Below are 15,829 nucleotides of genomic sequence, written 5' to 3' on the forward strand. Positions count from 1 at the left end.
ATTAAAGAAATACAAAATTTTATGTAAATAATAATATAATGGATGTTTTCTTATTGGTGGGAGAAACCCTAGCGAGGTAGACCTGTCGTTAGAAAAAATTTAAAAATTTACCAAAGTTAAATACGGGATTGTCGTAAAAACGGTATATTGTCGGGAGAACTTTACTATTTTACTTCTCTTATCAGTGTATTTTTGAAAAAATGGGAATTCCCGCAGGCTTGACTCCAATCATTGGCGCTTGAAATAAAAAGCGACCTGCCATTGCAGTAACAGAAATTTATTTTCCCCGTTGATAAAAATACATTTTTGGGCTATTGTTAGTGTTGCGATGAGGTATATGCACGTCTTGGTCTATTGCGATTTGGATTTCTGTCGGTAGCTGTTTCGGCTAAACTAGTGACTTTTTTCGGTGCTTTTAAAAATCTAATAAACAATGACAGTTCTCGTTAAATATTAAAAATAAAAACAATCGATAATTTTTCCAATATCTACAAATCTATAACATAAATTTAGACGATATTATTAAATGCTACAGACGTTCTTCATATAAACCGAACCACATTAAATTTACACAAAGGTACGATACAATTTTTTTTTTGTTTGCACATGCAAAAATTGGAGCAACTCGGTGTGTAGGCAACACTGAATACTTTGGCAACGTTCCCTTTCACCCTTCGCGTCCTTGGAAAATATACGAGTGATTCTGTTTTCCTTTCTTGAACCCCGCTAAATATTAAATAACAAAAAAGAAAACAATGCACTATAATAATAACGCTCCGTATTCAATATTATGTACAACCTCGAAGTCGGGAATCAGAAGCCGCGTACAGTTGTCGTCCATATTATGACATATACCTCCGGTCAAAAGTTATAAAAAAGATAAAGCCCTTCGCTACTCAGCCTGAGAACGAGAAAGAAAACGTTTCGTCTAAAGAAAATATACATCATTAATCTGTTTTTTGTCTTCGCCTAATTAAATTATATGACATATACCTCCGGTCAAAAGTTATAAAAAAGATAAAGCCCTTCGCTACTCAGCCTGAGAACGAGAAAGAAAACGTTTCGTCTAAAGAAAATATACATCATTAATCTGTTTTTTGTCTTCGCCTAATTAAATTACAAGTCCGATATTTACAGTAAGAAAAAACGTTAAATTAAAAAATCGATAAGCAAGTATCGCAAAAATTGTCATGGGAGATCACTTTTTCTAACAACTCTAGTACATCATCTCACAATCAGATCACACTAACTGGTAGAGTGCGTTACGTTAAGAATTATTCTTCTTTATTACACTTAGTTATCACATTTTCTTTAAACTTTATCTACGTCAAAGTTAGTTTCTTCAGTATATGACTTCGTACACCGTCGCCTTCTTATCTCCGGATCCCGTCACTATGTACTTGTCGTCAGCGGAAATGTCACAGCTTAGCACGCTGGAAGATTCTTTAGACTGAAACCGAAAAACAAATCTGTTGGTCTTGATCTCTTCAATTTCTTCTTTACGTTAGCGTAAACAATATATATCCTATATAATATGATATATGCTTTTTTTCATCAAGAACCATTTTAAGGGTGCATTTGACTGATATTTAATTTTACTACTGATGTATACGTCGCCCAAAACAAAATCCGATGCATATCATCAAAACAAATTATTGTGTGGTCTATTGTTGTCAAGTAAATGAACAAGTATATACCATTTTAAAATATTTTCCAAATAAATAAGAACTAAAAGTTCAGATTTTCACGAAATTATATATTATGACATGACAATTGTTTCGACAACACCGTGTCTTATTTATTTTGATAAATGGATTTTCATCAAGTAAAAGCCACCTCAGTTCAATTTTTAAAATATTTTACTTTATCGTGTTGGTTACCAGACGCCTGAAATTACAGTGTCGATGAGAATAAGTATTACAATTAATTGGTTTGCTATTTTGTTCTATGGTTATTTTCCACATATTTTAGGTCTGTATATTATATAAGTAACGAGTTAAACTGGCGAATGTGACACTAAAGTGGCAAGAGTTAAATAGCAGGTGGAAGGGACATGTTACCTTTGTTAATTTGATACTATGAGCCAGAACGCGAAAATAGGAGCTGCCAAAAGTTGCTCGTAAGAAAATAAACTTCTAAGATCGTACAAGCAAGATAAGGCAATTTCATTTTACTGATGAGATGTGGATATTTGAAAATGATGGGATAGATAGTTCTTCGCAAGATAGTCATATAAAAAGTGTCAAAACTAGCAATAGATATGTAGAGCTATATGCATGTAAATTATGATTTATTGTTAAAAGAATGAGATTTTCAGATTTTTGACACAACTGGGCAATATTCTCCTTGATGACTTGGTTTTTTTTGGTTTCGGATGTAGCATAGTTTACAAAGTTTGCAACAAATGACAATGTTGTGCGACGTAAAATATAGAACAGGGGGTAGGATATATTTATGGAAAATTTAATGTGAAGGTGGTAAAAGATACTTGAGGAAAGTTATATTTATCAATGTTATTATTCTGTTGGAAGTTTGCTTGTTGTTTTAGACATTTTAGTGTTACACTTTTTATCACTATAATAATCGTTGTTTATTATACAAAGAATTATATACATTTATTTCTGTTTAATATTTGTTACATATTATTATATATTATTAAGTCTTTCCACGATAAGGATATATGTATATTTTGTTTTAGACAAATGTTTTAATATCTAATGTTTGCTCGAATTAAGTATTTTGAATTTGGCAACTGTTGAAATTCTAACTAGATAAAATAAAGTAGGGTTGTCATTTTGATCAGTTTCTTTAGAACATTTTGTTCATTTTAGGCCTTACATAACTAATATACATAAGACATACCCTGATTGTATACTATATAATATGTTCGGTCTACATTACATACGAGAGTCACTTGATAAGTTTCCGACGTTACCCTGAAGATGGCGGCACTAGATTCTAAAAGCCTAGTGATTGCAGTTGTGCACCGCTTAATAGTTACTTACTAAAGTTTCAGCCGTTTTGGACGAGTTCTTTTTAATTGAGAGTCGTTTGAGTGAGTCGATGTGAGTGTTTTCGTGAAAATGAAAAAAATTGAGTATAGAGTGGTTATAAAATGTCTGTTTTTGAAAGGCAATACGCCTACACAAATTAAAATTGAGTTAGACTCTATGTATGGGGACTCTCCACCGTCATTTACCACAGTGAAAATTTGCACAGCTGAATTTAAAGGTGGTCGTAGGAACTTAGGAGATGATGAACGTTCGGCACGTCCAAAAACCGAAACTACAGACGATAAGATTGCTATAGTTCATTAAACGATGTTTAATGATGATGTGATAGCGGAGGTTATGAAAATGTCGGAAGAACGTGTTTGTCACATTTTAAATCAAGATTTAGGTATTGGGTGCCGCGTTTACTCACTTAAGACCAACAACGTATTCGAATGAACGTTTAACGCAGTTTAGGTGCAATAAATCCGTGCTTTGGCGCCGATTAATTACTCTAGATGACACTTGCGATACACCATTATACGCTCGAATCAAAAATACAGCTAAAACAGTGGACCGCGAAAAAAAAAACTGTTTTTTTCGGCTGGGAAAGATTGTTTTTTGGGATTGGATTGTTTTTGCAGTCATCTTAATCGATTACCTTAAAAAAAGGAAATACCATTACAGAAAAAGCGCTACATTTGCAAAAAAAAAACTGTTTAATCAAGACAACATGCCGCCGCCTCATACCGGTTGCCATGGCGAAAATCCACGAATTGAGGTTTGACCTGCTTGATCATCCGCCTTACTCACCAGATCTAGCCCCAAGCGACTTCTTTTTGTTCCCTTATCTGAAAACTGCGCTCGGTGGACGAAGATTTTCGTGAACAATTATTTGGCCGAGAAAAACGCTGGCTACTATTTGGACGGGTTAGAGAGATGGGAGAAAAGTATAAAGTTACAAGGAGACTATGTAGAAAAATAAAAAAAATTGAGAAAAAATGTCTTGTACCATGGTTAGGTCGGAAACATTTCAAGTGACCCTCATATAATCTTGGACAAAGGTAAAGCTCTTGAGAAGCCTAAATAACCTCGTAAGTGGGTAATATCATATATATTGGGCGAATCAAGGCCAACTTACTTGGAATATGCTGGCACCGTATGGTGTCCTCCAGGCATTCAATAAATTGTCCTTGCCAGTAGAGACGAACCATTTACCACACGCGGCGAATCGCAAACTAAGGACGCAGCTCTCGTGCAGGTGTAGCTGGTATTTATCCGGTTTGTTGGCGTGGAGCACCTCAACGTTGGAGTTCTCCATGCCGACGGCTAACCACTCGCCCGTCGGACAGTACCCCAGCGAGAATATTTGCGAGCTGAAGTCGTGCTGCTGTAGCTGCCTGCCTTCTCTCAGATCCCAACTGCGGACGGTATTGTCCAGCCCGCCCGTCCATAGCTTGGTGCCGTCCGCAGATATGTCTATGCACGAAGCACCGTCCGTGTGTCCTTGGAATTGTCTAACTAACGTTTGGTTATTGAGGTCCCAGACCGCTATGTGACCGTCCGAGCAGCAGCTGAAGCACACTTTCGAGTCGGGACTGATGGCTAGGGCGTAACACGCGGGGGCGCTCGATGTTAGCTCCGCCTTTATACGAGGCGTTGGGCTCGCCAAGTCCCATATAGAAAGATTGCTGGCTTCTCCACCCACTATCAGCGTTCTGCCGTCTGGTAGCAGTTTGACCGATCGAATATAGTTGTCCCGTTGCTGCGAAAGAGAAAATAACCTGCATACCAAATACCTAAGTTTAAAATCTTCTAAATAGCCCGGTGGAAATTCCATTATAATTATTTAAAGCTAGCCTTGGCTCGTTTGCGGTCATACGTCATTATCGTAGGCAGTTTGGCTTAAAATCTAGTTATAAATATTGTCTGAATGGTATAACACGCGACGTTATGACGTGTCGAGCAATAAAACGCTGTCAATGTTAATATTTTAACTTAAGGTCTAAAAATATTCTTTTTCAAAATCGGGCCAGATTTTGCCACGTTAAAACAAAAACTTGAACTTACTTATTATGGATCATGGAAAGAAGGCTCAAAATGTTAAAAATAAACAATTTATAGAGAAAGACAAAATTAGAAAATACTTAGAGTTTATATCGGCACCAAATATCACAATAAAACATCATCTCAGAACGTACTGAAATAAGAGCAGGCGTCTGACAAGGACGTATTGTCTCTACTATTATTCAGTTTATACTCAGAACCAAGATATGAAGAAACTTTTGAAGAGCAATGAATGGACGTAAAAGAGCTGCGCCAATATCCAACCTACGATGTTGAAGAACTTCAAAAAATGTGTATCTAAGTCGCGCAAGTGAACAATTAGTATTATATATTAATATAAATTAATATATAATATATGGAAATGACCTAAACCCTGTTACTGCAGATGCGTTATATAAAAAGTTATTTATGTGTGATCTCTACTAACATATGGGGTGCAAGGCTTTGACGCTGAAGATAAACACTATTAATAAAATAGAAGCGTTCGAAATGTGGACATACAGACTGTAGTTTAAGATTAAGAAAAAGAACGACCTACCACAAAGATATAGCATATTACATTTCATTCTGGAGGAAAAAGGAAAATGGGTGAAAACAAATGTCAAGTGCTCCAAATATTAGATGTGGTCGTCAACATTTAACAAATAGACTTAAAGAAGAAGAATACATGGCTAGTTATTGTAGAGTATTATAGTCTGTCTCAATCGTCATCGTGAGGATTATGGAAGTCACCCGCCGATGGCAATAAATCTCGGCTAAGGTAGGTATTAAAGGACAGAACACTAGGGACGGACTCACAAAGGTTTTGATAATAATTTTTTTTGTTTATCTAGATGGGCATAATCTTATTTAATTACACTAAAAAAAAACACTGACAATAAATATATACAATAAATAAATTCATATCTAGGAATGTATATACATAATTACATTTTTATTGTAAATATCTAAATCTAATTCTGTTTCACTATCATAGTCGTTAATGAGATTTACTATAATAGGAATTGTTTTGGATAGAAATGTAATAATCTTCAATTTTTAGAATGTGCTGTACTGAATTTTTCTAGCTCTCAATTGGTATGTTATTAATTACATTTTTTTATATATTTGCAACATTGGGACATAAAGTAGAAGTAATATAGGGTGTTTTTTTTCGATGTATAGAACTTTAAGTTGCAATAAAACAACGATGGATTATTCGATTGACATGAATTTTATTTATCCGAAAGATAATCTTGTGGCATTACGTTTTAAATTTGATTTCTGGCATATGACCGCCACGGCTGGCGCGGATGTAGTCCAATCTGGAAGTCCAATTTTCGATGACTTTTTCCAACATTTGTGGTCGTATATCGGCAATAACACGGCGAATGTTGTCTTCCAAATGGTCAAGCGTTTGTGGCTTATCCGCATAGACCAATGACTTTACATAGCCCCACAGAAAGTAATCTAGCGGTGTTAAATCACAAGATCTTGGAGCCCAATTCACAGGTCCAAAACGTGAAATTAGGCGGTCACCCAACGAGTTTTTCAATAAATTGATTGTGACACGAGCTGTTTGACATGTTACGCCGTCTTGTTGAAACCACATCCCCTGGACATCATGGTTATTCAATTCAGGAATCATAGGTCTATACCGATCACCATGGACTGTAACGTTCTGGCTATCATCGTTTTTGAAGAAGTACGGACCAAACAGTAAGTTTTTCTGGATGTAACGGTGTTTCGACATACATTTGAGGATTAGCTTCAATCCAAATGCGGCAGTTTTGTTTGTTGACGTAGCCATTCGACCAGAAGTGCGCTTCATCGCTAAACAAAATTCGCTTATGAAAATCGGAAACAAAGGCAATCTCGTTTTGGGTCCATTCGACGAATCTACGCCTTACTTGATGATCGTTTGATGAATTGCCAAACCAAACTGAGAATAAATTACTTGACAGCTGTTAAATCGGTCGCCATCTTGAACAGTAATGCCAACTTAAAGTTCTACACATCGAAAAAAAACACCCATTACTTTCTACTTTGACCTTCGATTTTACTTGGTTCTACAAATGCAATGATATGGAGGAGGACGTAGAATAAAAATGTTTTTTAATTCCAAACGTTGCGCTTTTTTGTAACTAAATTCAAAATAAATATCATTGTCTAACAAATATTCCTGGATTTCAATTTTTCAACTTGATGAGGCTGGTGCTTTGCGTAGCGGACGTCTGTTGTTGTTATCGATGACCATTACACTGTTAGTTCGGCATTTGTATCTTGACGATAATCCAATATTTAAATTCGTCTTCCGACCCAGCGTGTATAGTGATGGGATGGTGCTTTCGTCTGAGTAGAATCAACTCATCCTTTGAATACATTTTCATGTGTATCGTACCAGGTTCCATCAAGGTAAACTATGGATCTGTTTAATCTATATATTTTAATTTCTTAATTATATCTCCAAGTACGTAACCTGTGTGATTCCATTACTACTTGCCTTTTGCCTATTTTGCGGTACTTAAATCCCATTTGACAAACAACTCTATGAAGAGTGGTACGGCTTATATCTTCTTCTAGCTTTTTTTTCAGTTTATCCAAGGTAGGAACAACCTCGCTTTGATAAAGATAATATATTTTCCCTCTTATTAGGTCCTGATCACTATTGTCTACACGGTGAGCTTGAAAATCACTACATTTATTTCTTTTCGTTAATTCACCACCATTAATAATATCGACGATATTGGCATTTTTGTAAGTAGACAGGTTTCTTTTAAAGCTTCTTGTTGAATAAGTCCTCTGCTAATTAAAGTTTTATACATATTAAAATAACTTTTTCGAAACGCACAGTAAAAACGGTTATTCGACACTGCCACAAGTGGTCAACAGTCAAGAAATATATCATAAAGAAGGAGATATAAATAGCCCACCCCTGTCTTGTAAGAATAAATTTTTATAACAATAACAATAAGTAATGACATAGTTAATTGGGAGGGTCCGTCGAAAGCCAACACGATGAAGACTGAGACAGATGATACCAGATCGTTGAAATAGTTTTATGTGTCTAAAGAGACGATTAACGTAAACGCGAGGAATATCGGACTTAAAATCTCTCCAAACGTTTCCATTAGCCACTCACCAAACAATCGAGCTGGGAGACGGGAGACTTCGATCCCGGCTGGCTTATATCCCAAACTTTGACGCAGCCCTTGCCGCCCGTGTACACGTACTTCGTCGGATTAGAAATCGTCACCGCGCAAACAACCTCCCCGTGGCTGAGGGTGTTTATCTGTCTCGCGTGACGAGGGATTCCCGGGCCCACGAGGGCGTCCGGCGGGAAAGGCACTGGCTGCATTTGTCCATCGGCGCTCACGTGGAATGAGTAGGCCCTAAAATGGAGTTAACGGGTTATATCTGACCTTTGAGATACCACACTACAACTTTAATAGTCCTGCTTCTATTATCAAATCGATGCCTTGCGATGCGAGCGTTTCTGTATACCGATGCGCCATTGACTGCAGAAATCAAGAAGTCTAAGTACCGATATCGCTTAGGTGTCAAAAAGGGAATTTTACGCAGCCTTCATTATCCAGGGAAAAAATAAAATGATAAACGGCGGACCCCTGAGTTATTAAACGTATGGCTACTGTGGGATACCACCAATTTATTGTTTAATTTGCTTTCGCAAATTTGGTACCTAATCCGTGTAGATTCTACAGAAAATAGAGAACTATAGAAAGGGACTGTCTCGCACGCCGGTGACGAATGTAGAAATGACGTAAAAACCTTTTAACCTTTTAACAGAAAAGAGGAAACTTACGGTTTTCCACCGGGAATGCCACCAAGGGCGGGCACGACGGGTGCTCGCATCTGCGTGTGAGGATCGTAGCCCACCTGAAGGGGCGGACGAGGATAATTATTCAAGGCTGGCGGGAGATTGTTGTGAAGGCCTCCGTAGCCGGCGCCGGCGGCGGCAGCAGCCGCCTGCAAGTCGTGCGGACCACCTAAAAATGACAACAAAATGTTACATTCGTCAACGGTCCTGTCCGCAAACTTACCATTGGCCATTGCCAAATATGGCGGATACTGGCCCAAAGTGGGCGGCTTAACGACCGGCTTGAGTCCACCACTTCCCGAAGACGATCCCGCAGCCGATGTCGGCGTAACGGACTTGGATATCGGCGTCGTCGGTTTTTCCCCGTCGAGTTTCTTGGTCGACGGCGTGGACGCGTTACTCGATGTACCCGATCTCGGGCTATGGGGTCCGGGGTGCTCTTTTTTTGGTAGTTTGTCGATGCCGTTCTCTCTAGGCGAACTCGTTCCATTTGGTGGCGATACGGGGTCTTCGGACGCGTCGTCCACCACCAAGTCTTGGTCGCTCTTCTCGCCGTCGCTATGCTGCAAGATTTAGAAACACGTCTTTAATTAAAACTGTTATAAATACGTTACTTTTACAAGCAGTATAAAACAAGGATATTCATTTTTGACTTTTCTTAATGTTGGATGCCACCTAGCGTTTCAAAGTTCGTTACAATCAGCCCTTTAATGATTCATTCAACAACTGCCCCATTTCACTATCTAACCGATTTTTGAAGATACTTTTATTTGGCACAGAGGCAGTTTCTTCTTCTTTACAAGTTTTGTGTCTACTAAGATTCGCTTTTGATTCAGTACAGTAGCCCTTCTTTTTCGATTGTTTGAGTGTCATAAGATTAGCCTTGCAACTCTTCTTTGGATTTCACACACTGTGCGCATATTCCAGTTTAGGTCTTATAAGTATTCGATATATCTTTTCATTGAATGGTCGTGTGTTGTAATATAATGAACTGGCTAAATTAAGTGAAAGTTATCACAGTTTCTCAACCGTTCTAACCCTTTTGATTTGATTTGCAGCGTTCACCTATCAAAATTCAAATGAGTGCGAACAAATATTAATCTGGATCTGGTCGAGAGCTATCAGAAGGCAGTATGAAAAAGACCAACGCACTGCAGTTGTACTTGGAAATAAGTCATAATATAATAAGAAAAAACAATCGGTAAAATAGCCATTTAGTGTGAAGTTCTGACGTTGGGAAATAGTTTTAAAGAAATAAATCAAAAATAATCGGACGTTTCAAATAATGACGGTATTTGAGGACTCTAAAAAATTGGGTCAGTGACTGGTAAAATGCAAATATTCCAGTTTCTTTCCTTGACATATTGAGCCATGAGCCTTACTGATAATTTTTCTAAAGATTGCTCGATATTATTTGTTGTCAAGGTATTGCCACTGTGAATCTCATTTATTTATTATTTTTAGTGTTTTATTTTCTTAATGAAAACAATATAGTATCTGACGTACATGGGGTGACGGTTTCCCAAAAAAAGTTAGACATCGCTGATTGAAAAATAATGGTGTCCGACATTCGTGCTTTCCACCACCGACACGGCCTTCCAGTAGCGGCTTGTGAAAAAAGTTTGAAGGTGTTCTGCAATTCTTGCAAAAAACTAACGAAAATCGAAGAAATGTTAATGTCCACAATTATTTGTTTGACATACTTCAAGCCTGTATTGGTTTGATCTTGTTCAGCCCGAATATTGGTTATTTCTAATAACTCAAATTCCTTACAATTATGAATGTAGCTTTTAGAATTTTCACACGTCTTTATTTAAAAAAACTTGAAAGCTCTGGATTTCCGTCCAAACTTTATCGCCACAAATCCACTGACTTTTTGAGTAAATTGTCTTTATTAAATTTCTCTGCATAACGTTTTCTTCGTATGAATATTTAAAAAATATCTTCATATAAATATTATTAAAGACTACCTCCGCAGTTCTCAGTGAATACGAATTTAAAAAATACACGAAAAGAAAAACACACGTTCAGCGATTGTAAGTTCCTAATTTCTTGGGAGTTCTGCAGCACTGCAGCACTGTAGCACATACGCAACAGCCGCCCCTGCCGCCACGAATGAATAATCATAACAATTCCCGCCAAGTTCGGAGTATCCGATTCGAATGTCAATTCGGGGAACGAGCGACGTTTTTATGCGCGCGCGCCACATGAAGCACGAAACGTTTATTTATCATCAGGCAGCGTTTTCCAAAGGCTACTTTTTCGAAGTACCTATACGGTACATACGCGGCGGTCGCAGACGTGGTCTCGCTCGCGCGCGTACATAACTTTATCCGATCCGATCGCCAAGTCAGTTGCATGTACCGGGCCCGACGTCTCGTCCTTTTACACGTGTGCAGTCAGATATATTACACAGATGAATACTACGACCTTTTTATTGCCTGCCCTCCCTTCACGTTTCGGCATCGGCGAAATGTAAATAATGCGAAATATTAATGCAGTGGCGTAGACTCCCGATCCTCCAAGTACCAACCTGCAGCACCGTACGACATTACACAGCAAACTATAACCTCGAGCACAATAACGGAAAACAATAAATGAAGGACATTGTAAGAAAGTATCAGATACTTAAACTAGGGAGTAAGTCACAATCTGGAACTTGAAGACGAGAAGTACAAAATCGCTCACAAAATAAGGTACTTTATACGTTTGGGCTGAAGTTGATGGAGATGGGACAAAAAAAATGGGAGTGTGTAGCATTGGACCATCCAGGCGATGGTGACCCCTTTCAGAGAGAAAACACTACCCCAGTCTCGCCCAACACGCACGCAGTTCCAGAGCTACGTAGAGGTTCGCAGTCGCTTTACGATCGGAACCATTTATAGGGTTCCAGATCTGTGCAACATTACGCCGGACTTGTGGATACGTGGATCTTTACTTGATAAAATCCAAGAGATGGCGATCATAGTAGCATTGCTAACTAGTCAGCTAGTTTAATTGTTGTTAATTTGTCAAGATACTTTTTTTTTTAAGTTCTTTTGTCCGATGAGTTCCGATTTACTAATTGTGGATTCTTTAACCGTAAGAACACTGTATTTTCAAGTGAAGTGGGGATTTAACATTTGGTTTCGTATTTCGGATAACCACAAAATTGAAAGAGATATTTAAACATTGTATAAACAAATCTAACAGAAGATCTAATGAACTGTTCACTAGCGGCTCTGCGACGAATGTTTTTCTATCAAGACGTCGCACTGCAACACAATGCACAGATTATTACGAGCTTTTTAAATGATTAATTTCCCAACAGGTGGATAGGCAACCTGGGACAAGTCAGATCCACTTGATTTTTTTGTATGAGGTCACCTCAAAAATCAAGTATACAGTAGTTCCTATGGCGAATTAAGAGAATCACTTACAGAAGCTGTTAACAGTATCATTCTGCAAATGTTAAGACAGTTCTGTGAAGCAGTGTTGAGAAGATGCCTGCACTTATTCTAATTTTATTGTAAAATTCTGTATATTTTCTTGGTTTTTCTTTGTGCGGTAAAGAAGTAAAGAACATCTAAAGGTATGTATGAAACTTTTACTGACCTCGATCCCCTCAATTCAATTTTATGTACATCATCTTATATTGGGCACACTCTATATAGGGCGTTCAAAAAGTATATAAACCGCATAATACGCTAATATTCTTTAATAATTTTGGTTTGGCCCCGAAAAAAATCAAAGCTGAGTTGGACGAAATTCAAGGCACATATCAGTGAATGAGTTTAAACATGGTCGTACATACGAGTAGTGATCGACGAATCAAAGTACGTGAAATAGTTGACGCCACATGCTTACCACAAGGTACAGTGGCTTCAATTTTGCACAAAAAAATGGATATGAAAGAGAATAACCGCAAATCGTGTTGCTGTTTTAGCACTTTTTCGTCGCAATTTCTTAATGGATACATTACTACATTCCGGAGATAAAAGACCGGCCAAAACAATGGTTTTTTATGCGAACGGGCTCCATAAAGGGCGAAGACGGTAATAAGCTCGGATGGTAAGGTTGTGGTCACGGCCTTTTGGGGTGCTCGCAGAATCATATACATTCATTACTTGGAAAAGGAAACAACGATAATAGCAGATTAATGAAAAGATCTTACCAGATTTGGCAGCCAGTGACTATTTATTGTTTCAAGACTTGAACAAATGATTTGGTGGTCTCACGAAGAAGTAATCTTAGTAAGCTTAGACAAAAGCATTATGTAGAAAAAAATTGTTGAATTTTTTTTTTTACTTTTTTCTAAGGACTTATTACACGACCCTCGTAGGTGAAACAGAGCTCTAAGTTTATCAATTGATTTCATTTCGCAAGTGATAATTTGAAATGATGTCGTGAATGTTTGCGTATAGATCAGGAAGATTATGCTCTGTCGTTAATATGTATTAAAAAAAAAAAAAACGTTAAGCAAGAAGAATGATCGACCAGGACCGACCGAGAAATCTCCGGATTTATTAACAAAAGAACCTCGTCCAACAAAAAAGCTTAATAACTCCGACCGAAAATTGCTACGTCTCTGTTCCGGATCGTTTAAAATCGCGGCCGATTCCCACCGGAGGGGGCCCCGGAATCGTAATGGCCGTTTTCGGTTGCTCCTTTGTATTCTTTTATTTTTTCGGTCCGTTAGACACGTTAGTTATTAATAAGACCGCTACCGCCGCTGGACTTTTTGTATCGGCATCGCGGTGCGGCCGCAAAATCGCCGTGAATGGCTCGCCGACCACCAATTTGTCACAGGTGACGGTAATAAGCCGCAATCCTTCGATTTCTATCCGTGAAAAGCAATTGTTATTAAATTATTGTAGGTTTTTATTATTCCGGAATAAAATTATTTCCACGCACGAGCGACGACGATCGCATTGCCGAATCTGAAAGAGGTGTTTCGTCATTATTGCAAAACGATGAACGTTTTGTTGATAATTTTGCGCCGCCATAATTGGATGGCCGCGTCAGTAATAATAAGAGACCATTAAAAGCGGATTAGTCAATCCCAATTATCTATTCGGATTAACAATACTGAGTGGTCGTGCTAACATTTAGTAACTATAGTAAATATTAGTGGTAGCATTTAGTAACTATAACATAGTAGCCATGGAGGGGCCTGTCTGCCTAAACTGCACTTTGAACGATTTTCTTTCTAAACAGCGATCTCCTCACACTTAGTTCGTTTGTCTTTAAACATTTAACGGGATTTGGGCCATAATTTGCCATATCCAAAGTAAAAACTGCCAAATTGACAAATAATGGCCATGTTCATATTAAATGGGTTTGTAAATTAGGTAATGATTTTTTATTTATTTTTCTAATAGATTCAATTGTCACCCTCAAAATAATTTCTTTCTGAAACTCCACAGCGCTGGAGGAAAGTTTTTCTGGCGAATGACCGTTTGCCTTTGATAAAGAAATGCTTCGTGGAGATGAAAGAAACAAATCAGCATGCATTTGATGTTTGATTTCCTCGTGGTTGTTTTTTTTGGCCTTGGAGAGGTAGAAGTGTGCCACTCTATACTCTGACGCTTGGTTTCTGGGTCGTACTTGAGTACCAAAGACTTGTCATCAGAAAATAGGGGTCATTTTCAATGCAATTCAAAAGGTCAAATCATCTTTTCTTCCTGATGTTCTTTTGATCTTGCGAAAGAATTTTGGGAGCTATTTTGGGGAAGTGTTTTCTCATCGCCAAATCATTAGTCAAATTATTGAGTTAGTGAGTCAAATTCGACTCTTCCCCGATCATTCTCACTGTCAACCGACGATTATTGCTTTTTTGGACCTTGGAGAGGTTGAAATGTGCCACTCTATGCTCAGACGTTTGGATTCTGCGTCGTACTTGAACAACCAAGATTTGACATCTCCTGATGGCCTTTTGGTACAGATTTTTCTCATCCCCAAATCATTGTTCAAATGGTTCAGTTAATGAGTCAAAGTTAACTCTTCTCCGATCATTCTTACTGTCAACCAACGATCTGAACGCACAAGATCCCAGATGATGTCGACATTTATATGCGCACTTAAATTGGCCAGGTTTATTTTATGTGTCATTAGCAATAAAGTATCTATCTGAGAGGTATAATTTTGGGGTGACTATAGAAATTTATTCACTCAGTTCGGCGTCTGTCGAGATTTCACGCGGTCGTAAAATCCGCGCTCAGAATTCCAGTTAGTAAGTTGTAAAAAGCTATTCGGTTTAAGCCGTAGTTTACAAGATTGTAAAACGTTTCGGACGAACTTTTACGGGCACGGTTCTACTTTACGAGCCTCTGCTGTGGGAGCGGTAGTCAGTCAGTCAGTCAATCGTTAAAGGTTAACAATCGGATGAAATCCGCAAACAGACGTGAACCAAACAGATACTGACCAAGAGGGAAACAAAAATTCTTGGCTCACACTTCTGAAGGGTTTAATCAAATCTGAATAAAATCTAAACTTCCATCTTAACAACACATATTTTGCGTGATTCATTAATAATTCGAAATATTTTAACTGCAGAATCACCTTTAAAGAAACTATTTGACGCATCCGTGGGTATTCTCGGCGGGAAGTTTAGTAGTTTACTAGATTATGCTAAACAAAAGCTTTTGGTTACTACCAGAAGCGCGTCGATCCTCTCCAAATATCAATAGAATCAGTATCTTTCGAGATAATTCAAGTTAAAGATAAAACGACACATATATTTTGAGTAGTGTGAAGTCAAGTGAAATTGAAAATGAAACTTTTTAATATTTTATTTTATTTTATTAAATTTAACTTTAATTAACCGAAAAGCATAATGTTATTTATTACAATTTCCTCCAACGAATGAACAACATTTAAAAATGTATTGTGGATCTAATAAGAACCATTTTCTCACAATTTAAATAAAAGCAACAATTTTCATTACTCATTTTATATGAGTGATTCTGTGGTAAAT

General features: G+C 37.7%; 1 protein-coding gene across 1 annotated transcript in view; it reads right to left on the minus strand.

The window, feature by feature from the left end:
• Positions 1-238: 238 nt before the first annotated feature.
• Positions 239-15,829, minus strand: part of LOC132701098 (transducin-like enhancer protein 4) — a 272,931-nt gene continuing 257,340 nt past the window's right edge. Inside the window, exons 9-13 of the mRNA XM_060668779.1 lie at positions 9,098-9,437; positions 8,860-9,043; positions 8,179-8,428; positions 4,132-4,755; positions 239-1,450 (exon numbers count right to left, since the gene is read on the minus strand). Of these exons, the coding sequence (XP_060524762.1) occupies positions 1,343-1,450; positions 4,132-4,755; positions 8,179-8,428; positions 8,860-9,043; positions 9,098-9,437 (1,506 nt within the window). The 3' untranslated portion in view covers positions 239-1,342. The remainder of the gene's footprint in view (positions 1,451-4,131; positions 4,756-8,178; positions 8,429-8,859; positions 9,044-9,097; positions 9,438-15,829) is intronic.

Source organism: Cylas formicarius, unplaced genomic scaffold, assembly GCF_029955315.1.
Source record: "Cylas formicarius isolate icCylForm1 unplaced genomic scaffold, icCylForm1.1 PGA_scaffold_4__25_contigs__length_36172078, whole genome shotgun sequence".
Taxonomy (NCBI): Eukaryota; Metazoa; Arthropoda; class Insecta; order Coleoptera; family Brentidae; genus Cylas; species Cylas formicarius.